Below are 24,231 nucleotides of genomic sequence, written 5' to 3'. Positions count from 1 at the left end.
AAGGTAGAGTTGAAATCCATTGAATGCTTTGTCAATACCTTTGACAGAGTGCAAATATACAGTCTAAGAGGCTTCGAGAGAAGATTTGGCGCCTTTGCGCCGATTCCCAGCTGAACTCATCGTCTGTCGAGTCGAGACTTTCCATAATTCCTTCTTTATCCGTCTATAACCATCTTCGTTCTTCTTCTAAAATCCTTCTTTCGACTCTTCATGCGGACTCGCGCCCAGACTCGATCTTGGTATTTTCGGGTGATGATGTCGTCGTCGCCTCCGACTTCTCTCCGATGGATGCCTTACGAGCGTTCGCCATTTGTGGGAAGAATAGACCGGGATGGAAGGCCGTAAGCATCGTAACGCAGATCAGTACTAGGCCGCCGTCGAGAATCATGAAGGAAACCTCGTCCTGCATGATATGGTTGCCCCATCCACCGGCCATCTCAGCAACACTGTAGTATGGTCAGTCATCCTATCTTTGCTCTGTTCTTGTAGTACGCCAGCCTAACTTACCGGTAGATACAACGAATCATAACGCAAGCATACGCCACTGTAACAGCATAGATGAAGGACCTGAACCTTTTGGCATGGTACAACGAGACATCGCCGGCGCTAGTATCGGCCCCATGAGCCCACTTCCTCACGCGGATCCAGTAATCCGCACCAGTGATCCCGAACAGCATCAACACAACGACTTGTAGCACGATGCCTGCGATAATGGCCTGGTTTCCCCCGTCTAGCAGCTTCTTATTCGTCTGGCCCGCCGCGGCAGCCAGGCCGCCGCCGATGGCCTGGATGATGAGGCAGGTGAGGTCGGCGGGGAGGAAGATGAGCGGGTACAGACGCGGACGGACGCGCGATAGGGACGGGTTGAGGTTGGTGGAGACGTGCTTTAAGGTCAAATAGATTCCGGCGCAGATGAAGGTCGGACCGAGGATGATAGTGCAGATTTGCATCTGGAAGGCGTCCTTGTTCCAGGGGTTCTCGTGGAGGAGGGTACGACCGACGTAGCCTGGGAGTCATGTTAGTTGTGAGAAAGGGAGATTCTTCATGATGTTGGCATGGGGTTTGAGGGCACGGAGGCATGGTTCATCCAGTTGTAAGTTGGGATGATGGGTTCGCGTATGAGGAAACGCAAGGCAGGGAAGTCCGTACCAACTGTCTCGAGGACACAACCGCCCGTCACAAGAGCCATGAATGTCCAGGTGCGCTTCCATGTTCCAATGGTTGCTGACACGAGCACGATCAAGCCAAAAGCTACGGCGAAGAAGATGTTGGCGCCAAAGTTGGGATAGTAGGACAGGACTGTCATCTCGACGGGGCAAAGCTGCGAGACTTCTGTGCACTCGCGGAAAGGCCGCCGTGTCGTGGTGTCGTTGGCCGACATGATGACGATCGATTTGGATGTACTGCTAAGCAAAGTAGGCTGGCTTCGTTGAGGCTCGGGGTGTACGCGAAACTTTGTAAGGTTTCCGAGATCGCAAGTCTGGTTAGATGGTATGGTATTCCGAGTCTTCGTATCTTCCCACCGTCTTGATATCTGATATTGTTGCCTCGAGCCTGGAAAGTCAACAGTGCTGTCGAAAACGCGTGTTCAGAAAAGAAGGACCTGAATTGACCCGAGATGCAGATCCCGAACACAAAAGGTAGTAAGAAACGTGGAGTAGGCCCGTCATCTACATATATGTATGGAAAACATATGAGCTTAAGTTGCAACATGGACAGCAGCCTTTGCCTCTTTAGTAACAGGCAGACAGCCATCCGTCTCAGGGTCCAGAAATCCATGACAACCCTCCCCTCGGTCATCTCTGCCGTATGACTGGTCAGTCCATAGGTTAGTAACACGAAAACCGAGCAAAACGAGAGAAACGAGATGGCTTCTTCTGCGAAAAGAGCGACCAGGGTTGGCAGCAAACGGCGACGCTAAGGACAGAGCCAAGATCTTCGTCGTCTACCCGAGGACCCGCTGGCCCGCTCGAAATGGAAACCACTGCGCCTGACGCTTACGGACTTTGTGTGTGTGTGATGGGTGGTCATTGGATGATGGCTGTCTCTCTGTTGGGCCCTCGGATGTTCTGTTACATGTTGGATCTGTCTGTACATATCTTGAATGTGACATCAAGATCTTATCAGAACTCTCAAACTTCACAAGTAGGTATTGGTGAGGTGATGCAAGACTGATTTGCTGATTCCCAGACAACAGCCCTTTGTCCTGTAAACTAGGTTCAAGAGACAACAAACAGAGTCAAGAGGAGAGACATCTGGGGCAACAGACGGGGGAGACTCCGGGAGACGGTACAGACTACAGAGACCAACGCCCGAATCTTAGCATCGTTCTAGTGCCTTGGCTCGGGTCCGCATCGAATCCACCCATCGGGGTGTTTCCTATCCGAATAACACGGGCTAAGCGATGCTGACAGGCGGCCACCCGAACACCTAACCGAGATATCGACAAGGATCATTCGACCTTTTCCCGAGTCCCGCCAGAATCACTGGGCGTGTTAGAGGCCTAGGAGGATCCGAGAGGTGATAGTTCGGGTCTCTCGGTTCGCTTGGATAATATGCCTGCCGCTCGCGTGGCATCCACCAAGACTAATGTTAACGTATCTGTGTGTGCAACTGCGACTCAGCATGCGTAGTACTGTACCCAGACAGTCGGGGCAACCAATCTCGCCGAAGCATTGGAGGAATGCTGTCATGCCAGTGAAGAAAGCCACCCGTTGCTATTTCGCCAATCTGTCCCGAGTCTTGCCCCAAACAGCTGATTGCTATGCGATGAGTTACCTCCAAGTTGGTAGTCCTCTATTTCCCTTGCGAATCTGATCAGTGGTGGAATTAGCCCACACTGTCAAAACAACCACGCACTCGATAATCGTCACCTGACAGAAGCTTTGGACCAAAGTGCAAGAAGGTATGTTATTTAATTATATACTACCGGTCGACGACAGCAGTTTCTGGCTGCGGGTCGATTCGCACGCGACGACGTACTTGTCATTCGCTATCGTCGTCGCTGCTCTCCTCCTCTTCGTCGTCTTCCTCTTCATCGTCATCATCCTCTTCCTCTTCGTCCTCATCGTCTGTTTCTTCCTCCTCTTCTTCATCGTCCTCGTCATCCTCTTCCTCTTCCATGTGAAAAGCTGCCTGCTGCTCTTCTTTCTCTTCTTCGGCGAGCCAGTCATCGAGCGTCTTGACACCAACACCGCTTGCAGCACCAGCACCCACAACGGCACCGAGACCGTTGGTCCTTGTTGGCGCCGCTCTGACTGCGCTGTCGAGCATTTGACTTGCCGGCACGTTCTTATCCTCACCGTAGCTCGATGTTGCTTCTGTCTCTCGTAATCGCCTGTCGGGTTCTGATCCCTCCGCTACCCATTCCGGAAGAGCATCGTAACCACGCAATCCGTGAATGCCACCTCCACCGGCCAGTACAAGCGTTGATGAGCCGAGCATAAAGCCCTTGCGCGTCTCTGATGGGCTCGGGGCTTGAGGCGCGGGCTTTGGTGCTAGCAACATCAAGGTGGCTAGTTGGGGTACGGAGAGAAGGGCTCGGTACATCCGGGCTCGGTCGCGAAGGTCGTACGATGTGTCGTAGCGAACCAGCAATAGCGCATAGTCCCATAGTTTTGCCACGGGGTGGTCGTCCTGGACCAGTACGGGCGCATCATCTTCGCCCTTGTTCTCGTTTTGTCGGTTCACGTGATGTAGGTAGACTTTTGCCGCGAGAAGGAGGATCTGTCCCTTGGCTACCTCTGCCTCACTCGCGAAATCCTTGAGAAGAATCCGCATCACGTCTGCCGCAATGTTGTCCTCGCCTTCGAGGCCTGAGAACTCTCCCACGAGCCATATGATGGTTGCTCTTGCCTGAGGGTCTGTTGCTGAGTCAAGATTCTTCGCCAAACGAACCACTGTGCCTACATGACCCTGGGGGTCTTGCTGGATTAAGTGCCGAATCACCGTCAGAGACTCCGCTGCTAAAGTTCCATCAAGACTCGTGATCTGCCCGAGTAGTAAACGCAGACACCTCGGAGCCGCAGACGAGTCCGTCTGGGCGCACCGTCCAATAGCGCGCACTGCTTCTCTTACTAGCGCCTTGTTCGTTGAGCCGGAAAAGTGCTCTAGTTCGTTTAAAATGAGGCTCTTGATGTGTGGCGGTGCGTGGGGGAAGATGAGCGTCAGAATCTCCAGTTTCAGCTCCCATACTTGTGCAGGGTCCGTAGCTCTGACAAGGAAGTGGCTGGCGTATTTGACAAAATCGCTTGGCCTCGTCAGGCACACTGAAACAATGTTGTAGAGGGCTACTTGCTGGATATCCTGTGGTCCCCTGAGGAGCGCAACGAGTGGGCCAATCGCTGTCTTGACGTATTCCGGCGTGCCAATATCGACATAACATCTCGTAACCGCAATGACCACGGCTGAATTGCGGCTCTGTAATAGCGGTTTGATGCCGTTGAGGAGCAAGGCCAGATCTGGGTCCACGACGGCAACCTCTTGGTCCTCGCCTCCAGTCTGCGAAGTTTCTCCGTAAAAGTCACCTAAATTGGCCGTCTTTTCCTGGCTCTTAACGCTGCGTGTCCGCCTGGGGAAGCATTTCCTTGCGTAATATGTCATCATTCTCAGCGTCGCCAGCTGACTCCACTCGTCCATGTCTACGACCTTCTTGACCAACGTCCGGTACTGCGGATGTATGAGATCGATTCGATCGGGGCATATCTCGAGGAACGCCGAGACTGCTGCACCAGCGACGAAGTACTGCTTGTCGCCGAGGAGCGCAGTGAGGTATTCGAGTAGTTGCGGCAGCTGTGTGGGATCGAGGCGGTAGCATTTGGGGATGGAGAGGGCGGCAGCTCGGCGCACGTAGGGACTCATATCTGCTACACCCTTCTTGATTGCGAGAGATACAATCTGGCTGATGACTGGAACTCGGATGCCAGACATTGTCTTGAGAGCAAGGGCGCGAACTTGGGGGTTCGTATCGGAGAGGGATTTCTGGATGGTGTTGATGGAGAGCAGAGCCAGATCAGGTTCTTGTTCGGCATGGTGAATGAGGTAGATATAGACGAGCTTCTTGATTTCGATGTTCGGAGAGGCGACGTTTTTGACAACGGAGGAGAAGAAGGGTAACGTCTTTTGGCCGCGGTACATCATCTATGCAGAAGGGGTCGATTAGCAAAGGACGGGAGGACTGGCTAGGAAGAGTGCGGTGCCTACCGAGAGGACGCGGCGCAGGCCGTCGAGCACCTCGCGCTCATTTCGACTGTCCAGTAGCTTCTTGATCTGTGTACGGTCGAGAGGGCGGCCGGTGCTGCGGGTGCTGCGCGTGGCTGAGGCGGCATCGAGAGTGAGTTCTCGAGCTGGGACGAGGTAAACGTTAGCGATGATACATGACGACACGAGCGAGAAACGCACCGCTCTCGAGCAGACTGGATATCCGCGCAATAGACTCCATGGCGGGCGACAGTCCAGTCGGGCCTGAAAAAGTCGGGCTGGTGTCGGTCTTTGGAGCCTTGGAGATGTCGGGTGGTTGTCGCAGGGAGGGAAATGACGTCTCGTCGGTGCTGCTCGAGAGGCTGACTGAGCTAGGTTGCCATCGAGGGGCAGAGGCCGGGGCGGTTGAGGTACCTTTAGCTGCTGTATCCGCCGAGGGCGGGGGCACGACAGCTCCACAACGGCGGACGAAGACTGCCCCACACCGATCCCCTGCTCACTCATTGCCACTTTATGTTGAAGACTCGTCTTGGTCCACCTTATGATAAGTATCTGAAGATTTGATTAAGAAGTCAGACGAGATTCTCAATTGATGATTGAATAATGAATCGTTCAAGTTCGATTCTATAGATGCTTGAAGCAAACATATTTTTCAATTGGCCAAATAGCACCTTTTTGGAACGTCCATTATGGCGACTTTTAGATGTTTCTTTGGAGAGTGAGAAATGTGACACTTTGGCTAGTACCTAGAAAGATTAATTACCAATCTCTAGTACCCGTTCCCTTGGGACTAACTTGCAACATCCAAGCAGCGGCATCGGTAGACGCGGGTAGAGGGTCCAAGGGGGTTCGAAGGAGCTCTCCCAGAAAAAAAAAAGATCAGTGAACTGGTCAGGGTTGCCAAGTATCCTGATCAGTATTTCCTAACGCATATATTTAGGTATTCTATTAAACCTACTTCTGTATTGTAGCAGTTATGAAGTCGGAACAAACGGTAAATAGTATATTCATACCAACCTTGCTCAGCGATATTGGGCGCCATCGGTTATCAGACCCAACTTTTCGTCAAGCATATTCAAGCCTAGTTTGAAACTTGGCAGTATAAGTGTTACTTAGATGGAAATGAAGTACGTGGTTTGGAGTCAACTGAAGGTTGTAGGCAGCTCATGAATGACAAGGTCAAGGTGTTTACCATGGTCCCTGAGATGGGAACCAAACAAGGCCTAGGTTACCGGGATGCTTCCGTCTGTGACCCATGTGGTGAGATGACCAAGAGCATTCATTAGAAGCCAGCATTAAGAGACGCTGGTCTTAACACAAATGAAGTGTCAATTAAAGGGATGAAAGACCGAGTCATATCATGAAAGAAATGGTGATATGGTGCTGTTACTAATACGACCGCTTGGAACAGCAGTCATAGATCGAGCCTCTCACAGAAAGGTGGCTGAAGTGGGTCCCTTGACCTACCTAGCTCACTCATTGGCTTCAATTATACTCTTCCTTCATCCTACTCCTACATCCTCAAGAACTGGTCTGATGAGAGAAATCTCCCAAACCGAAAAAAAAAAACCCCCCATAATACTTTCGAGGTTCTTAGAGTATCAATAAGCAAGAGAAGACAAATCTCTTCCAAGATCTTTGCCAATGAACCCGACAGTGCTCTCGCCAGCCTCACCCACAGAGCTGCTCCATTATATCGTCACCTTTCAACCTTACCCAACGACACTTCTCATCTGCTACCAACGAGAAGACTTCATCGCAGCTCTCGTATCCGACACCCGCAAAAGCCTCTCCCGACACAACCATGATCAGCCCGAAGACCTGCCTCCTCAACCCCTCCTCTTGGCAACACTTTTCCAGACCGCAATAGCCCGTCACATCCGCATCCTCTTCATTCCAAGCGTAACACATCTACGCGCCTTCCTGTCCGCCTTTGGCACTTCAGACTCCTTGATACCACCTCCTCCAAATATTTCATCGTCAGATTCAAAGAGTCGCCCGCCTTTGCTCCTGGTGTACGGGTTTCTCGACCTCCATCGCGATAGCAGTGAGTGGAGCGCGCAAGGCCTCAGTAGCTCGGCCGCGGTGCTCATCGAGGCAGCTCGCCGCGTCGACACCAAGTTCAAACCCGTCATCGTTGAGCCTAGAGGCGCAGGAGGGCATGGGGATTTCATGTCCCTGCTGCGGGATGATGCGCCGGTGTTGAGCGGCAGTTCAAGAAGGAGTGAGGGCGTCTGGATGGGAAGAACTGTCGAGGTGAGACGAGTATTGGGCCGGTGGTTTCGTTTCCAGACTGGTCGTTGGGATCTTTAGTACTTGGCTTGCACAGAACCAAAATCGAGGCAACGCGATGGGCCGGTAGAGATCGAAAGCTTCATTATATCCATACGTTGGACATGACCATGTAATGTCCAGGTCTTCGCCCCTCTCCACCATCTACAGAATTAAACTCCGCCTCAAACGCCAAACCCATGGTATCCTTATAACTCATTTCATCGTAGCAAAGTGACAGATGACCGACCCCGAAACAATGATGATCTAAAGAGCCTGCTCCATCTCGGTAATGTATAGCTTGATGTGAGAGTCCATCTTGAGGAACTCATCGTAAGCACTGTGAATCTCGTTTTCAATGTTCTCCTTAAGGTCCAACATCTGTTTCCTTATTAGCAAACTCGTTCCACACCGGATCAGGGAAAGGGTACCTTTTTCTCAGTTTGCTCGATGCGAACACGGCGCCTCTCGATATCCTTGCCCTTGTCAGTCCTCTCCTCGGTGAGCTTACGGTGAACAGCACGAAGCTCCTCCATCTTCTCCTTGGCGTCCTGGGCCTTGGCAGAACTTTGCTCGCGGAGCTTCTCGGTACGCTCGTTCCACTTGAGCAATTGCCGCTGCAGCAATGCCTCTGTTCGTTCGACTTCTCGCACGTTGTTACCGCGCTCCGATAGTGCATCGCGTTGTTTGACGTTCTTTAGGTTCTCGTCCTCCTCCTTGGCCAGCTCAGTGCCGATCTCGTCCAGCACCTTGATACATGATGCTACGTCCGTAGAGACCACCGAGAACGAATCGGCTGATGTCTGGAGTGCGCGGGAGCGACGATCGAGGGCCTCGATATGCGACTTTTCGCTGTTGAGCGCGTTGCTCAGCTCTGTCAGGGTCGCCTGCAGCGCCGAAGGACTCTGCATAACGTAAGGCCGAAGCTTCGCGCTGTCTTGTTTAGCAGATAGCTTTTGTGCCGTCTTCTCCTCCAAAGCTGTCGTGAGCTCAGTCTTCTTGACCTTTGCGTCTTCAAGACGAGCGGCCACGCGCTCCTGGTTGCGCCGCAGCTCTAGCAGTCGCTGCTTGAGGTCCTCGTTTCGGGTCGTCTTCTCGCGCACCTGTGCCTCCATTGCCTTGCGGTTGCGCTTCATGTCGACGAGACGCGACTCCATGTCCTGATTCTCCGAATACAGGCTCTCGATGCGGGACTTTGTCGTTTCTGCCTTGTTGAAGTGCTCATCAATGACGCTTGTCTGGGATTCGCGGAAGCGCACAAAGTTGATGAGGTAGCTGAAGATTTTGACAAGACGGTCATGCGTGGGCTTGTAGAGGTCGTTGAAGCTGAAGTCCTGGATGCCGCATTCTGCAAGAAGACCTCGCAGAGAGACATAGAAGCCCATCAAGTTGCGGGTGTCGGGGGGCACAATGTCGGAGTATTCGCCGCAAATGTCCTCGGCAGCGGCACGCATGGCGGGCTCGACGGTCTCGCGGGTCGCATTCAGGAGCAATTCAGCAAACCATTCGAATATCATCTGCACCTGCAATGGGTTCGGTTTCTGGAGATCGGCAACGTTGAAGGGGATTCCGATGTCTGTTATGCAGCCGACAATCTCCTTGTCCGGCAGGCGCATGAACGCGTCGGCTTCATCTTCTTTCTTGCGGGTATTGCGCGACTGTGTCTGTGTCGCGGGGATGATGCTCATCCGCGGGTTGTACGACATATTGGCGGTTGATTTGGGCTTCTTAGAGCTGTGAAATATAATGACTGGTCGCAATTGAATGCGATGCGACGGGACGAAGGTCAACTCGACTAGATGTGTCTGTAGATATCGGGCGTGGTGTTGTCGCGGTTTGGCATCAAAAGATTTCCGTAAACAGCTTATCGGGCTTGTTGCTCCGACAACCCGTTCCTTATCGATTAAGATCTGTGGAGGATACCTAAGGTACCTTAAGGTAGGTATCTCGAGTAAGGCACTTTGAGGAATAAGTCACATGATCAAAGCCACGTGCGTTCTGTCGTCCGACTTATTGCCGGTGAGGCCTGTGCCCCTCTGGGCGCTTATGTCTGGCACCGACTTCATCCCCCGTACGACCTCACATCATCGAAATTGGTGCATCAGGTGCAAGTGTTACATAGGCGAAGACGAGAGAAACGCCGTGTAATGTGGACTCTTTTACTCGTTGTACCGATGCGTATTGATGTACCTTACCTTACGAGCATGTCATGGAGGATTAGATACGTAGATATCTAGGTACCTTAAGGTAGGTAGTGCTTGCAGGAAGGTGCGAAGGGAGGGGGCTCTCTTATGCCTGTGTACCTACGGTGCCCCTTAGATTGGGTGTGGCAGGTGCCTTCCGCTAGCGTGACCTTGGGTTCATGCCTTCCTCAGTGGCATCCAGGAACCCAACGCAACCTTCCAGATTTTGGACACTTTGACACTTCTCTGCCGACTCGCCAACGTCGCAGAACAATTTCAACTCCTCTCACTTCTCGGAACTCTAGGAAACCTTGTCCCAAAGCTTCGCGTGCCGCATTACTCGGTACTTACTCGAGAAACACTGGTACCTTTATGCCTAATGGCAACTCCAAAGCGACTTCATCAATCCGGGACCTGGCCGCACACCACTATCATTCTCCTGCCTCAAATTCAATCAAGACGCCAGGTCATACAGTCATACTCGAAGTAAGAAGGTCAGGATTTACACAATAACCGTGTCTGCGAATCCCTGTTGCCATAGCTGACACAGCGGCTGCGAAGCATTACCGCCGGGCCATTACGTACAAGATGAGAGATTCGGAGAGAATACCAAACCGGATATTGGATATGGACCAAGTGGTTAAAGAGGCAAGCCTAGAACCGTCCTCATCCCCTGCGCTTCAAAGCAGATGACCTCGCCTGCGTTCTCAGAGACAGAGAGGCCAATAGGACAGGCCAGGAAGCTGCCAATCCCTAACCAAAAGGCCCAAAGATGAGCAGATGAACACACCCTCGCAGTTCGCGCCAGCCGAGATCTGCGCTGAACCCCAGCCAGTTCCCACCGTTCTCCCACATGGCGTCCAGGTATCTCTGAGTTTCTTCTCTCCGACAACTTCGACCAGACAAACTACGGACTCTGGCCTTCATTTCCGCCTCGCCAAATGGATTCTATCCGTAATCTTCTATGGACCAAAAGGTAGCCGTCTCATTTCGCAACGAGCCCTGTTGCCGTCTATCCATCGATATCGTTTCTGAAACGCCCCTCGCCGTGGGCTGTCATTGGTTGGAAACAAGAGACTCCCATTGACAGAGGCTCCGAGCGTGAAACAGTCTGGATTTGCTTTTCGGGAGGTCCCAGTCTAGCGTCACGGCCAGACGCCAGGGGGGATGTCATCAGATGAAAAGGGTTTGGTTTTCACCAACCATTATTGGTGCAAATCTGCCCTAACTGGCCAGCTATGCGAGCACTCAAATTTCCAGTGCCGAATGGAAAAGATGCTACCAAAACCCTCTCCAATAAGGCATCTGCAAGCCGTGAGCAGTGTCTAATGCTCAAAATCAAGACCACCTGCATGAACTGCAACCAGTCATTATACTAGCGAGCGACCATTCTCAATGAACAATGGCGATCCATTCGTCAAGGTCGACGAGGGAGAGCTAGTCTACACACCAACCCCGCCCTCGAAGCCTCGACTGGCGACATGGAAAGGATACTCCGCCCTCCACGAGCCCATCGAGGCATCCAAGGGCGAGGATAAGGGTCCGTCGGCGTACGCTAGCTGATCCATCCTATCTGCGAATGAAGGTACCCAACGTCAAGCTAGCATGACCGACATGTTATCCTGCTCGACTGATAAGAGCATTGGAGAAGCTGAAATCGAGCAATGGCTCCTGTCTAAATCGTAAGACGGATTAACAAGGCCCATGAATGAGCAGCAAGCTCGTACAAGGCCTTGTCACCAATGACCACGCCGCCGCAGGCTCTGCATTGCTGTGCTTGCAGCACTTACATTATCCAGGGGGGGCTTGCACTACGTGTCGAGTCTGACAGGTGCGAAAGAAACGATGCGGCCGACACCTGCAGCACGCCAGACCACTAAGAAGAAATGAGGCCGGATTAACCTATGCTTGGCCATCTTTCGCGCAACCGCCTGAAGGATACTCAATCACTGCTTGAGAGTATCAGGCTATCAGCACAGCATGGTGCGCACCAGAAAACTCTGATGAGGCGAGCTCAAAGGAGCATACGGATACATGGAAATTGGAAATCAAGCCTGGGAGGAAGCTGACGGATGACGAACTCCTCCGCGACTACTTACCCTACGCCGCTACGGTAGGCTGGATGGTCGAAAAGACCAGAACCCCGGCGCAATGACGTTGAGATGGGACGCCAATCTTGAAAGGATCGCCCCCAAGGCGGCTAAGAGTCGTAACCCCGGTCTGCCGCTGGCTCAGGCCTGAAGCAGGCACGCAGGTAAAGCCTTTGAGGCCACACGTAGCGATGATGAAGCAGTTGCAAGTTGCGACACTTGGACTCATGCCGCACAATCTGCAGCCCGCGCGCCGTTGCGACGTCCTGACTCCTGGAGTCAGCAGGGCCGACGGCGTATCCCGGATGGAATGTCTCCATGAAGAGCCAGCAGCGGCTCCCATGACATAATGACCGGAACCTTCGACATACAGGGCATATCGCAGCATCGCAGGTTAGGGATACCCGCCGCTCGGAGGCTGCCAAGGTGCTCATTATACAGGAACACGCACTCTCTTTGATATTCCGGGGCATCAACTCACTTCCCAGGAGCAACTACACTAGTCATGCTCACGCAGAAATCGGCAGCGCGAACGACATGCTACAGCATAGTGGACTGCGGGAGTTCACATGTTTGCAGGCGTGGCAGGCTACGGTTCCATGCGATGCATTGACAACAGCAAACGGCCACAACACCGTGAAGTAAGTAAGCAAATGGCTACGGCTCAAAATCTCGTTAAACGGGGGGTGGCAAGGGACCTTACAAGCTGCGAGTGTTGGTTCCAACTCCTTCCAGGCCACGTCCTGGACGGCGAGTGCCGGGCCCCGAGGCAATGGGCAAGCCGCAGCAAATACGAATTGCAGCATCTTTCGAGCAGCTTCTTCAGGGCAGTTGAGGACGAATACGAGCAAGAACTGAGGGTTTTCCAATTGAGGTACCTGCAGGTTCCCATCGAGCCAAGTCTTTCTCTCGTTAAAAAGATGGCCAGACTCATGTAGCGGCCCTCAAGCGGCGTTGTGCTCGATACGGCCCCCGATGGCCGTGGCTACCCCATCGCAAAAGTATTGGCGTCCCGCTCCGCAGGTAACGGTACTTTAGAGAAGAAGGACGATCCTTGCCTCAAAGGCAACTGACCCTTGTGCCTCGCAAACAGGCACGTTCAGGTTTTCCAACAAGTACGATCCCTACGGGCCACGCATACTGTGGGATAAGAGTCAAGGACCGGCCGGCAGGGCAGAACGTTGCGCAACCGTCGAACTGAACGGCAAGCAGCAATGCCCAGTCTCCTCAGTCTCTCGCCTGGGATAGAAGCTCTCACGGGTGGCCAAGAGACACCGCAGCCGCCCCCGTAGCAACGCGGCTGACGGAGGCGATGGGGCGGGCGCTATTCTGGGAGCTGGAGTGGTCAGGTGATGTGTCTGGGTGTTCCCCTCAAGTTCCCAACGGCTAAGGCCACTTTGGTTATGGCTCCTCATCTTTGTTCGCTTTGTCTACCGGAACCTCGAGGACATAGAAGAATAAGCTTGTGCGCAAGGGGAAGGAATTGACAGCCGGCCGGGCTGCTACATAGTAGGGAGACTAGCTTTCTCGTTGCTCTAAGGCCCTTTCCAGTCGATCATCCGCCCGCGAAATGACGGCGGGACGGCCGGTAGTCATTGGCGCCAAACGTATGTCAGTGTCAGCGTCAACTCGCCCTAGAGGCTGGAGCAACCTTCAGGCCAACGCCCCGCGCACGCCTCGCCCTGTGCAGCTGTCTGTGAGCTGAGGTGATAGGTTAGTGGACAGAAGCAAAGGGCAAGATGACGGCCACACAATGGGACATGCTAGGCAGAGGCTAATGCCAAAACAATTCTCAAAATCAACGCAGCTGGTTCGGCAATATCTGGGGAAGGATGATGGCGCGAATCCTGGAAGAACGCCCTCCGAGAGCGAATGGTGGCCGTGATGGCGCATAGGAACAGTGTTCGTGCAACAACTCCTGCGTACACACCGGCACCGGTGGCCACATCATCTGATGAAGAGCACCGCAACGGTTTAGCAGGTTGCGGGGCGCTACCATGCTGTGGCCGGTGCGGCCAAGAGTCGTGGCCAGAGGGGACGATGAACTCTGTTTGGGCCCTTCTGTTTCCCTCTCGGAATCCCACTGAGGGATAAGAATCCGGAAACAAGGGCTTCTCCAGATTTAATCCTCTCTTGGTACACGGGTGGGCTGCCCTTGTTATTGAGCCGGCGGATTTGGATATTCTTGGTTATTTGAGACTTACAATGTGTTGCACAGCAAGGTACGGCACTATGGGAACGCCGCAAGGGCATGTCCATTGACGGCGATTCTTGATTGAGGCTGAGATAGATCCAGTCAGTCTCGATTTTTCAGTTCCCGGATCTATCTATCCCTTCCGCGGGGATGACCCAGGGCCTGGACGAATCCCCTTTCAGCCCTCGTCTTTTCATAACGCCACAAAGGCTTAGGAAGAGCGATGGGTATGCACAAAGTGGACGAATGGACACGCAAAGTTAAACAGTTCAACCGAGTAAGAGTCCTGCGAAATTATCGCAGCCCTATTGCGTCCACTGCAGAGCAAACAGGCTGTGGTTCTCAAACCTGAACCCTACGTACCTGTGAACGACGCTGCCCACAAACGCTTTTGCTGTTTGACTCATTACAGAAGAAGTAAAAGAAACCAATCCATACAGCGTATTGGTACATGTCGCCGCAAGATCTGGGTTGCCGCGGAATACGGGACTCGAACGGGTCAGCGGCGCGGATACGAAGCGATACCGAAGAGGTGCGGCGGGTACCTTGACTGAACCCCTCCCACATCCCTTCTTTTTTACCTTTTTTTTCCTTCTCTTGTTAAACTTACACATACAGGGCTGGCTTCTCGCGGTACGGACGACGGAGTACCTACATCGCGCAGGGCACAGCGGCAGCCAGGGGGGACGGGCCCCATGAGCCCACCGTTGGAGGTAGAACGAGCAGAAACTATAACACATACGGATATACTATACTACCGCATCGAGAGGCATGCTGGAACCGTTACGGCTATGATCTATCGATAACCAAAGATGGCCAGCCACTCGAAACTACGAACAAGCACGATTCCAGTCATCTTCGGGCGGTCGAGCCACCGAAATTCACAGAATAAGACAACGGCGTAGGAGACAAGCCCTGGGGAGGACCAGCAAGGCCCCCAGACGGTGAGACATTGGAACTCCAGGGGCTGGATGTCAGACCAGCGAGTCGTCCATAGAGATCCCAGAAGTGAGAAACATGCAAAGCCGGACCCATGGCCCGCTCACAGTCAGTCAGGCCAGGAACCAGCGCCACGGCAGACTCGCACTGCATCGCATCGCATCGCACCGCATCGCATCACTGATTGGATTCGTTGAGGGCTCCTTTCTTGAATCTTGCATCCTGCCCTAGCTGGACCTCTTCACGCTCTTTCTCTCACCTCTCAGACTCTCAGTCCTTCTTGATCTTCTCAGGCCGGACCGGAACAAGACCAGGGCAAGCCGCAAACCAGGGCAGCACTTGGAGCCGAGCAGCAAGTGGTGTGCTGGAAAGCTGGTTGGGGTCCACTCCGTTGATACCGAAGCAGAAAAAGCTTGCGAAGATCAGGCCCAGTCCTGGCAGTCCCTGATCCCATCGACGACATTGACATTCCCCCTGCCGGCAGGAGACTTCGCTGGCGGCTGGTGGCCATCTATCCCTCGTTCACACACATAGCATTGGTTCCCGGAAAACCACGCGAAGCACACGTCAACGTTCTCCTGTGGTTCTTCCAGTCTCTATCTTCGTACCGGACTGTCATTGGTCCTGCGGACTGCTAGATCCATCTCTGTACAGATCCAGTCCCATCAGTCTCGACAACTCAATGGAACTAAACTCGACCTCAAGAACGGAAGAGACGCATGGCACGTTGTCCCTGGGACCCATACTACGTATTCATCAACCAATTGACCAGTTGCTAGTCCATTCAAAAGCTAGGGGAAGCAGGAAGAAACACAAAACGCAACGCACCCTCCAACCCTTGTGCACACACCACACTTTGTCCAAAGTCTGGTGAACCCACACCCCTTTCACCCCCTCCCTCTTCCCACCCCTTCACCCTTGCCTTGACTTTTTCTTCCAGCCCAAACCAACCTGCCCTGGCCGTCCCATCCCTCCTGGTCTGATCTGGTGGTCCCCCCAAAGGTCCCGGCTCATGCTCCCTTGCCCTGCCACTCGATGGCCTAGTTCGGATAGGTACCGTCAGGTACCGCTCCAGCAACGGCGCCGGCAGAAAGCTACCAGCACCGGCGTCAGCCAGCCAGCCAGCCCAGCCAAGCAACAAGCTCTCCCCAGTCCTTGCCGGTGTCCCCATCAGAAGCAGCAGAAGCAGAGGAAAAAGAGAGCAGGGCCAGTAGCAGCAGCAGCAGTAGAGTCCAAGGAAGAGTGGAAAGGAAAGGGAAAAGGTCTGCTGCCCTGCTGCCCTGCTGCCCTCTCCAAACTGGCCAAGCCCAGTCTTGCTCGGGCGTGCCCCGTCTCGTGTCTGGTCTCTTCACCAAGAAGCCTGCTTGATCTGTGAGGGTTTCCCCATTCGTCATTTCATCATATCCAGCCCAGCCATCGCCACTTAACGAATACATTGGTTGCATATGACTATTTGTCCCTCTTTTTTTACCCTCGAACTAAAAAGGAGAGGTACTGTATGCATACGGATACCTTGCTTTTGCTAACCATATTGCTCCGTCACTCCCGTACCTACGGGCACCACACTCTTAGTCTCTTGTCTCTCCCCCCCTCCACTCGCTTTAAACAAGCCCGGCCAATACCCTCTCCTCCAAAGGCCCAATCCCATATTTGCTGCACAATCCCGGATCCTTCTTTAAGCAGACAAGCTTCCGCATTTCCTTTGGCTCGGGACAACCCCAGCACACCTCTCGTTTTACTCGTCCATTGCGAAACTGGTGGCGATTCTGGTCAGCAGGAAGCATTGAGATCTAAACGAGGCCGCCCGTTCACACTCACTGATCACACACACACACTACCTTGCCTTACGGACGGATACACATGCTATTCATCGATATTGAATAATACGCCAACGATCATGCAACCATTCAGACATTGGTCCTTTGACAAACACCCCAGTATTCTTCGATAACTCAACACCACAAACTCTGCCCGCTGGCCACGACGACGCGTTTCCCGCGTCGGCTGATGGGAAAATGGCCCTTTGGCCCTTCCGCCGGAGGAGCGGTCGCAAACGCTCGAGAAGTGGCGCAAACCTCTCAGATGTCGAGGCACCACCAACATCATCCTTACAAGCACGAGGTCTCACGGCGGGCGAAGCCACTGCGCCGAGGGCGGCCATGCCGAAGAAACAGCGCCTCGAAAAGCAGCAACCGGCGCCCAGAAGAGAACGCACCTACAGCTTCTCCCCCGGTCGCAATGACTCCATCCGTGTCGCGGGGCAAAAAGGCTCGGTTCCACTAGGACCTGGCCGGTCGACAGGGCTCTTCCCAGCCGACCGAAATGACGGAGAAGAAAAAGGGGATCCCGCGTGGCAGCGGGCGCCAACCCTACATAATGCACGCCACGGCCAACCGTCGAGGTCTTCTCGACACAAGACCAGCAAGAGGAGGAGAGAAGAGACGGATCGTGAGGCGGAAATCAAGGCCATGGCAAACTTCGCCCCGGTACGACCGGCGGCCGACCCTTGGACGTCAGGGCGGCCCATTAGGAAACAGAGCAAAAGACTCAAGACCGGCCTCGGCTTCCGTAGGAGCTTCGAAAACCCGCAGTCGGACGTTTCGCTACCGATATCGATTCACTCCAGCATGTCATCCGACACGGAACTGCACTCATTCCGAGTCTCTGCCCTCGAGGCACTATCGCCCCGACCAACATTACGATACGCAGTATATCCACGATGGGGTCCCGGACATGGTTCGGCGCCATCGCGCACCCAACAACAAAAGAGGAAAGTTTCAGAGAGGGTGCCCGAGTCAGTAGTGAGGGCACACAAGAGGGTCGATAGCTTTGCGGATGATCTGGACGCCGCTGACCTGAGGGAACTGATGGAGAGAGATACCAGGAGGAGAGAAAGGAAACGCCAAAGGGACCAAGAACGGATAGAGAGGAGACTGGCACGGAGATCAGAAAAGCAGCGCGAGGCTGTGGCAGAAGCTCGTCACAGCGGGTCACCGCCGCCAGTCAACTTGGAACGTGGTGTTCTCGGCCGCGAACTTGGATTGGGGATCGACGCAGCGTCTGCAGTGGTTACTTCTTCCAGGAGACGGTCATGGAGTTCATCACGGCATTCGAGGAAGATTTCAACGACCAAGGACTCGGAGCCGGGCCAGGAGCAGGAGCAGGAACCGCAAGCCGAGACGATGGACATTGAGCCGGAACCAGCGGCCATCCAACACTTTCACCGGACGACTAGCATCCCGCCAGAGGCACCGCCTTCGCCGACGCTGCCCGCGCAGCCCGTCCCCGAGCGCAAGACGAGCACGAAGCTTACGCCCAAGGCCAGCATGAGATTGAAGAGGAGCTTTCTGCGGAGGATTTCAAGATCAAGATCGCCCAATGCCACAGAGTCTGACCAGCACGCAATCTCACAATATTCCTCGAGACAGGACGAGGGCGAGACCCCTCGCAAGGATAGTCGCGCTCGCATCTCTTTCTCGGCGCTTTTCCGCCTGGGCAAGAGAAACAGAAGAAATTCGGGACCATCTTCCTTCTCGAACACATCGCGCGAGACAATGCAGGCTTCAGCCGCCGCCCAGATTTACTCGCAGTCGGCGACGCATGTGCCCCAACAGCAGGAAGAGGCGGCCGCGGCACCGGTACAAGTGCCGATGCCACCGATCCCCCCACCTGTCAATTACATTCCTCGCAAGGTCAGTAACGGCGTTCCGAAGCGGACCAGGTCGCGCTTCAGGGAGGATTTACCCGAGCTACCCCTCAGCCCGCCCGACTCGCGCGTAGGATCCCCGGAAGTGGAAATGCCTCTGCCCGTTGTCTCAGAGTCCAAGTCGGGAGAGATTTCGCAGCAGGATACGCCCGCCGTGAGACACGACACACCGACATCAGACTTGCGACGCGTCGATGAGAAGATGGAGAAGATGAGGCAAACACCCACATCGCTACGACACAGCATTCAACCCTCCCCGGAGCCTGTTTCCCTTGCGTCCATCGACTCGGAAGGATCGTGGCTCTCCGGCCGCGTTGGCGCCCGCCGCTCGTCGGGCATGCGCGGCAGCATGCAACGTCTCCCGCCGCAGAACATTAGCCACTCCGCATCGCCCAACGATACGGAGGAAGAACTCGCGGACGACGAGTACCTGTCCAACCTCGCCACGCCGTCCCGCGAAATGCTCGCCGACGAAGAACGCACCCCGCGCAAGTCGACCGGCGACGCATTCCCCAGCAGCGACGAGGACGAGGTGATGGAAGACGCGGATATGAAGTGGGGGTCGGTCGACAGGCAGCGCGCCACCGTCGTGCAGCATCAGAGAGTCAAGAGCCGCGAGGGTATGCTGAAGTCATATGGAGAGGACAGCACGTCGTCGCCCGAGGGCTCAGAAGAGGGCGAGACGCCCCAGCTTCAACGCGCCACGAGCGTGAGCCTCAGCAGGGGCAACGCCAGGCATGTGAGCGCCGGGAGCACCAAGATGCTCGAGGTCTCTCCCCGCTCGAGCGTTGACCACAGGAGGAGCACTGACGCAGTATTCTGATGAGATTAATCCGGGGGATTACTGAAGATGTTTAACTGATGAACAGAGGGAAGATGAACCGCCAGCCAAGCCTATGAGACGTACAATCACTCAATATTTCCTTATGATCTCTCTACGTCGAGACATATATCGACACCCGACACTCGTTACCAATTTCCTTACAACTCTGTCTATCACCGACCAAATTCACTCATTACACACCATTTCCTTGCCACTGACGACAAAAACCACAAAAACACTTGGAAAACGACAAAAATCACGATATGCTCTCAAAGCTGGCTGGCTTCATCGACTTCATTCATCTCCATCTTCGCTCCCGCTCCCAAAAAAAGATATGCGACTCATCTCTTCCCCGCCCACGACAACACCCAATACCAACCGACGCGGAGCTTGCCTAGAGAGTTGTAGGCTCCTCTTCGATTCATCTGATGTACGATACGACCTTAACGACCCGCACCTTTCTTCTTCTCGCCGACGACAAACGACGACGCGTCCTCTACGTACGCGTTTTTTTTTTTTGCGCGGTGGCACTTGTCTCTTCGTTTCATGTTCTTGGGGATACAACGTTTGATACCACGTCTCCTTTCCCCCTTCCCCCGTCCCCCACAATCCTTTTCCGAAGGAATATGTGGGAGGAGGGGAAAGAGGAAGCGAGATGATTTGAGATTTTTTTGCTTTTTCTTTTTCAATGCGACCCTGTGGAAGGGTCACAGTTGCGCACCCAACAACAACCCCTTAGACCGGCAGTGACAGCACGCCAGCGCACTCCTTTGATGAATGCTCTGCGATCCTCCCCGAGGAAACGGGGGGGACCTAGATTTGGGAATGGGGAAAACAGCACGAAAAGAGGGGGATTCAGAGGAGGACAGGGAAAACTCGGAAAAGAGCGAGCATTCGCGGCGATGAGCTGCCATTTTGCTGAAGGGGCCAGAATCATGTATGTAGTAAAGGCATAACAACAGGAGGGTTTTCCTGGATGAGATACCCAAGTAACTCATGTGCTGGAGTAGTGGTACACTCAAGGTGTACCAGTTGAATAAGAAACCTTGAAACGGACGTATTTGCTCTGACCAGTATAATGTGACCTAGTGTCCTTTTTCATTCTCTCGAAGCATTTTGGCCCTCCTGTATTTAAAGAGCCGGGTATCTCTACAAAAGCAACTCAATGCTATACCCACCATCTGCCACTCTCATTCGACTCGTACCTCCCTCCAGCCATTTGAGTGGAAGATGAAATAGGATGCCGGTTAACAAACCCTAGTCATACTCACTTATCTAGTTCTTATTCCTAGCCTTCCCAGTCCTTCAATTAGTATTCTTACCTTCATATCTATTATTACTGTACTCTACTATATATTCATTAGACAATATTCTCTAGAAAATGAATATGAGCGAGGATAGTAGGAAAAGGGCTGGAGCACATAGAGCCGGCAACGATTATGTCACCCACTTGCCATTCAAACTACGAGTCTAACCTCAAATCCATGCGTGGGAGTGGCGAAGCTCTAGGCGAGGGCCTCGGAGACGGACTGGTAGAGAGCGATAACCTGGCTCCAATCGACGGCGACCAATTTCCTCCTCCTCCCCCGTCCGAGCCAGAGCCTGACGCCGAGCCCGGTCTTGGGGTGGGAGGTCGATCTGCGAATTGCATCTCGGCGAACTGATCGTCTTCGAGGATGTAAATATTGGCAAGCTCGCCCTGCGGAAATTCGCCAATCGATGCAAAACAAAACTTATCGCACATGACACGGCGAAAGTACGAAGTCTTGTGTCCTGCACGACTCGCCGCCACGAGCACCGGCTCCAGATATAATCCAACCCGGGTGCGTGGCGAGGTGTCGTTTGATCGGCCGCTCGCACCGATGGGCACCACAAAGACGGACGGCGGTGCAGGACTTCCACGAGGCCCGCCACCGGCAGCAGGCGACAAGCGCACGAGGTTGGCAGCGATGGATAGACCCATGTTGGTCATAGTGAACTCCCGAAACGGGGACGGAGGGAGCAGTGCGCGCTGGTGGACGTCGTGCGAGTGGGCAAAGTCGGCGGGCGAGTCGGCGAGCAAGCCCGACGTCACGGTTCTGGATCGGCGCTCGCCCGTGTACGGGTCCACAAGCTGCTGCTGCGGATCCGCCCTCCACGCGAAGATTGTCTCGTCGGGAGATGTCCGTATGATCTCGTGTTGAAGACGCTGGAAAGCGTGCTTGAGCCCTTCGCCGTATAACACGGGGATGTTGACGCCGAAGAGGCCCATGAGGCAGTAGGCTAGGTCTTCTGCGCGGGTGGTCTGGCGATTTGCTGCCCAGGACATGCGTTCTGCGACGGAGTAGTCGCGCGGGTGGCGGGTTTTGGCGAGCACAGATTCAAAGATTCCTGTGATGGAGGAGAGGGCCTGGATAAAGGGGCGCTCATCGGTGTGGACGCCTTTGGTTCCGAGGCGGGACCAGTCCGAGGTGTAGAAGATTGTTCTCCGGGGTGCGATGAGTTCCTGGAGTGTCCAGCCGCGAGTGAACCAATTGGAGGAAGCGAGTGATGGGAGCCGGCCCATGGGAGGGGAGGAGGACAGGGGCGGTACGTCGGCGAGGTAGACGAAGCAGACGCGGGCGAGGAGGTAGTAAGTGTACATGGAGTTGATGGCTTCGGACAGCTCTGCGGAGGAGGTCTTGTCTATGCAGCAGGAATCGATCCAAGCCCATCCAATGTTGTGACGCAGTGCTTGGGTGCAACATCCTTGGATTTTGGCGAAGCCGGCTTTCTTGGATGCCAGGTTTAGGTTCTGGATGTCTTGGAAGGTCACCTCATCGGATCCCCAGGTATGGGAGAGGATGGCGTAGGAGGGCACAGTACTGCCGACGATGAACATGCGCAGTTCGTAGGTGGTTGTATTGAGAAGCCACATGTTGATGGTGATGTCTGTGGTTTCTTCTTTGCCCCTTCGATCTCGGTGTACTGATGTCTTGCTAGTGTGTATGGTGTATGGAATAGTCAGATAATCAGGCAGGGCATTCAAAGGTGAGAGAGGCAAGTGATGTACCACAGCCCGGCAGCCTTGTATGTATAACTTGGGCGCAGTCTAGGGTGCTGTCATGATGAGTTCGGTGGATGCCTTGTTGGGTTATTTGGTGACGGATGAAGAGCAGCAGAATGATTTGATAGAAACTTCTTTCTCAAGTGGAAGAAGGCAAGATGTCACAAGGTGGGAGCATATGGCTTGGTGATTCGAGGTGTGTAAGTCAAGTGCGGTGCGCAGGTGGACGCACAGGTGCCCCGCCAGCTCTCAAGTGACATGTTGGGCAGAGGCACCTGAAGACGGCCGCCAGCTGGCGGAAAGAGACACACAGATGACAGCGGGTGGTTTGGAGATGGTGCTGAGCTAAGGTACCTGGAGACCTGTCACCCCTGGCAGATGCACGTGCCTGAGTCCATCTTGGGTAAGGTGCCGGGTACAAAGCACAGGGGAAAAGCACGCAACAACGGACCAAACAGAAACAAGAAGAGAAACATCAAAAGGCCCCACTACTAAAGGGCCCGGACCCCGACGGAAGGGCCGCCATCGGCGTCGGCAATGCCACTGCCGCACTTTCCCGGTTTGCTGTCCAGGGGTCCAGGCGGGCAGTGGGCACAGCGGGCAGTCCAGGGTGGGTGGATGTGGGTGACCACTAAGTATCCGTACTGACTGGGTGTGTTGGGTGGGTGTGTGACCGTGTGTGCGTGTGTCCATGCCGCCCTACGCCTTTGGGGCATCATCTCGGCCAAACTTCTCGGCATACCCTTCCTTGCGCAGGACAGAGTACCAAGAGTAAATTACCTTGGACGAAGAGGCGCTTTGCAAATCCCTCCCTCAACAACTCCGACTATGATCTCTCAATAACACTTACCGTACTTCACAATCAGACCGAAACGAGCATGGCAACGACCACAACACTGTTCCGAGTGTTCTTGCGCCGCCAAACACCCGGAGCCCAAGGACTGCGAAATCGCTTGGCACAGCACCAACAGCGCCGCGCCAACTCCAGCTCCGAAGCACCCAAGCCGAAGAGAGCAGAAGATCCTATTCCCGTGCCAAACACCATCACGACCATTCCGTTATGGCAGCGTCTCGGGCCCTTGACCCGCGCCGGAGAGGGCTATGCCCGAGCCCAGCGCAAAAGGCCTCTGACGACGCAGTTCATCAGCTCCTTGGTCATCTATTTTTGCGCCGACCTCTCGGCCCAGAACATCAGCGGCAACGACTACAATCCGGAGCGAACGATGCGCTCCTTGATCATTGGCGCCATTTCCTCTATTCCCAGTTATAAGTGGTAGGTTCGGTCGTTCTCGTTCTCGTGCTTATGCTCGTGCTCGCAGCTCTCGTGTGATTTTCGTCTGTAAGAATACCGACTGACGCATTGTTTTGTGTGACAGGTTCATCTTCCTCTCCCAGAACTTCAACTACGCCTCGCGGCTCCTCTCGCTGGCTACAAAGGTCGTGGTGAATCAGGTGTGCTTCACGCCCATATTCAACTCGTACTTCTTCGGCATGCAGGCGTTCCTGGCTGGCGACAACTTCGACCAAATCATCGACCGTATCCGACAATGTGTGCCCGTGAGCATCGTCAACTCGTACAAGCTGTGGCCTGCCGTGACGGCCTTCAGCTTCTCTTTCATCCCGATGGAATATCGCAGCGTCTTCTCGGGCGTTATTGCAGTCGGGTGGCAGACCTATCTGAGTTTCCTAAACAGACAGGCCGAAGTCGTCGAGGAGGCAGAGGAAATCCAAGAGAGATCGCATGCGGTGCCGGCCATCGCTTCTCATGAGAGTTCGGTAAAGATGGAGGCTTGAACTTTGA

General features: G+C 54.1%; 6 protein-coding genes across 6 annotated transcripts; 2 read left to right on the top strand and 4 right to left on the bottom strand.

The window, feature by feature from the left end:
- Positions 1–208: 208 nt before the first annotated feature.
- On the bottom strand, positions 209–1,381 carry N0V96_007444 (uncharacterized protein; the record flags this gene model as incomplete). The annotated part of the gene is made up of 3 exons (XM_053191589.2): positions 209–446; positions 508–1,006; positions 1,150–1,381. The coding sequence occupies 3 exons, from the start codon at positions 1,379–1,381 to the stop codon at positions 209–211; spliced, it is 969 nt and encodes a 322-aa protein (XP_053051151.1).
- Positions 1,382–2,985: 1,604 nt separating this feature from the next.
- APL6 (AP-3 complex subunit beta) lies at positions 2,986–5,440 on the bottom strand (the record flags this gene model as incomplete). The annotated part of the gene is made up of 3 exons (XM_053191588.2): positions 2,986–5,139; positions 5,203–5,345; positions 5,401–5,440. The coding sequence occupies 3 exons, from the start codon at positions 5,438–5,440 to the stop codon at positions 2,986–2,988; spliced, it is 2,337 nt and encodes a 778-aa protein (XP_053051150.2).
- Positions 5,441–7,737: 2,297 nt separating this feature from the next.
- Positions 7,738–9,176, bottom strand: NUF2 (kinetochore-associated Ndc80 complex subunit nuf2; the record flags this gene model as incomplete). The annotated part of the gene is made up of 2 exons (XM_053191587.1): positions 7,738–7,851; positions 7,902–9,176. 2 exons carry the CDS (start codon positions 9,174–9,176, stop codon positions 7,738–7,740), a joined length of 1,389 nt encoding a protein of 462 aa, XP_053051149.1.
- Positions 9,177–16,891: 7,715 nt separating this feature from the next.
- Positions 16,892–19,405, top strand: N0V96_007441 (uncharacterized protein; the record flags this gene model as incomplete). The annotated part of the gene is made up of 1 exon (XM_053191586.2): positions 16,892–19,405. The coding sequence occupies one exon, from the start codon at positions 16,892–16,894 to the stop codon at positions 19,403–19,405; it is 2,514 nt and encodes an 837-aa protein (XP_053051148.2).
- Positions 19,406–20,867: 1,462 nt separating this feature from the next.
- On the bottom strand, positions 20,868–22,265 carry N0V96_007440 (uncharacterized protein; the record flags this gene model as incomplete). Its single annotated transcript, XM_065758021.1, has 2 exons — positions 20,868–22,178; positions 22,257–22,265. The coding sequence occupies 2 exons, from the start codon at positions 22,263–22,265 to the stop codon at positions 20,868–20,870; spliced, it is 1,320 nt and encodes a 439-aa protein (XP_065613544.1).
- Positions 22,266–23,308: 1,043 nt separating this feature from the next.
- Positions 23,309–24,224, top strand: URA9_2 (Dihydroorotate dehydrogenase (quinone), mitochondrial; the record flags this gene model as incomplete). The annotated part of the gene is made up of 2 exons (XM_053191584.2): positions 23,309–23,703; positions 23,807–24,224. 2 exons carry the CDS (start codon positions 23,309–23,311, stop codon positions 24,222–24,224), a joined length of 813 nt encoding a protein of 270 aa, XP_053051146.2.
- Between the last annotated feature and the right edge of the window lie 7 nt (positions 24,225–24,231).

The sequence above is a fragment of the Colletotrichum fioriniae genome, assembly GCF_027942845.1.
Source record: "Colletotrichum fioriniae strain IMI 355084 chromosome Unknown scaffold_8, whole genome shotgun sequence".
In the NCBI taxonomy this organism is placed as follows: domain Eukaryota; kingdom Fungi; phylum Ascomycota; class Sordariomycetes; order Glomerellales; family Glomerellaceae; genus Colletotrichum; species Colletotrichum fioriniae.
This window is presented reverse-complemented; position numbering and strand designations above follow the sequence as displayed.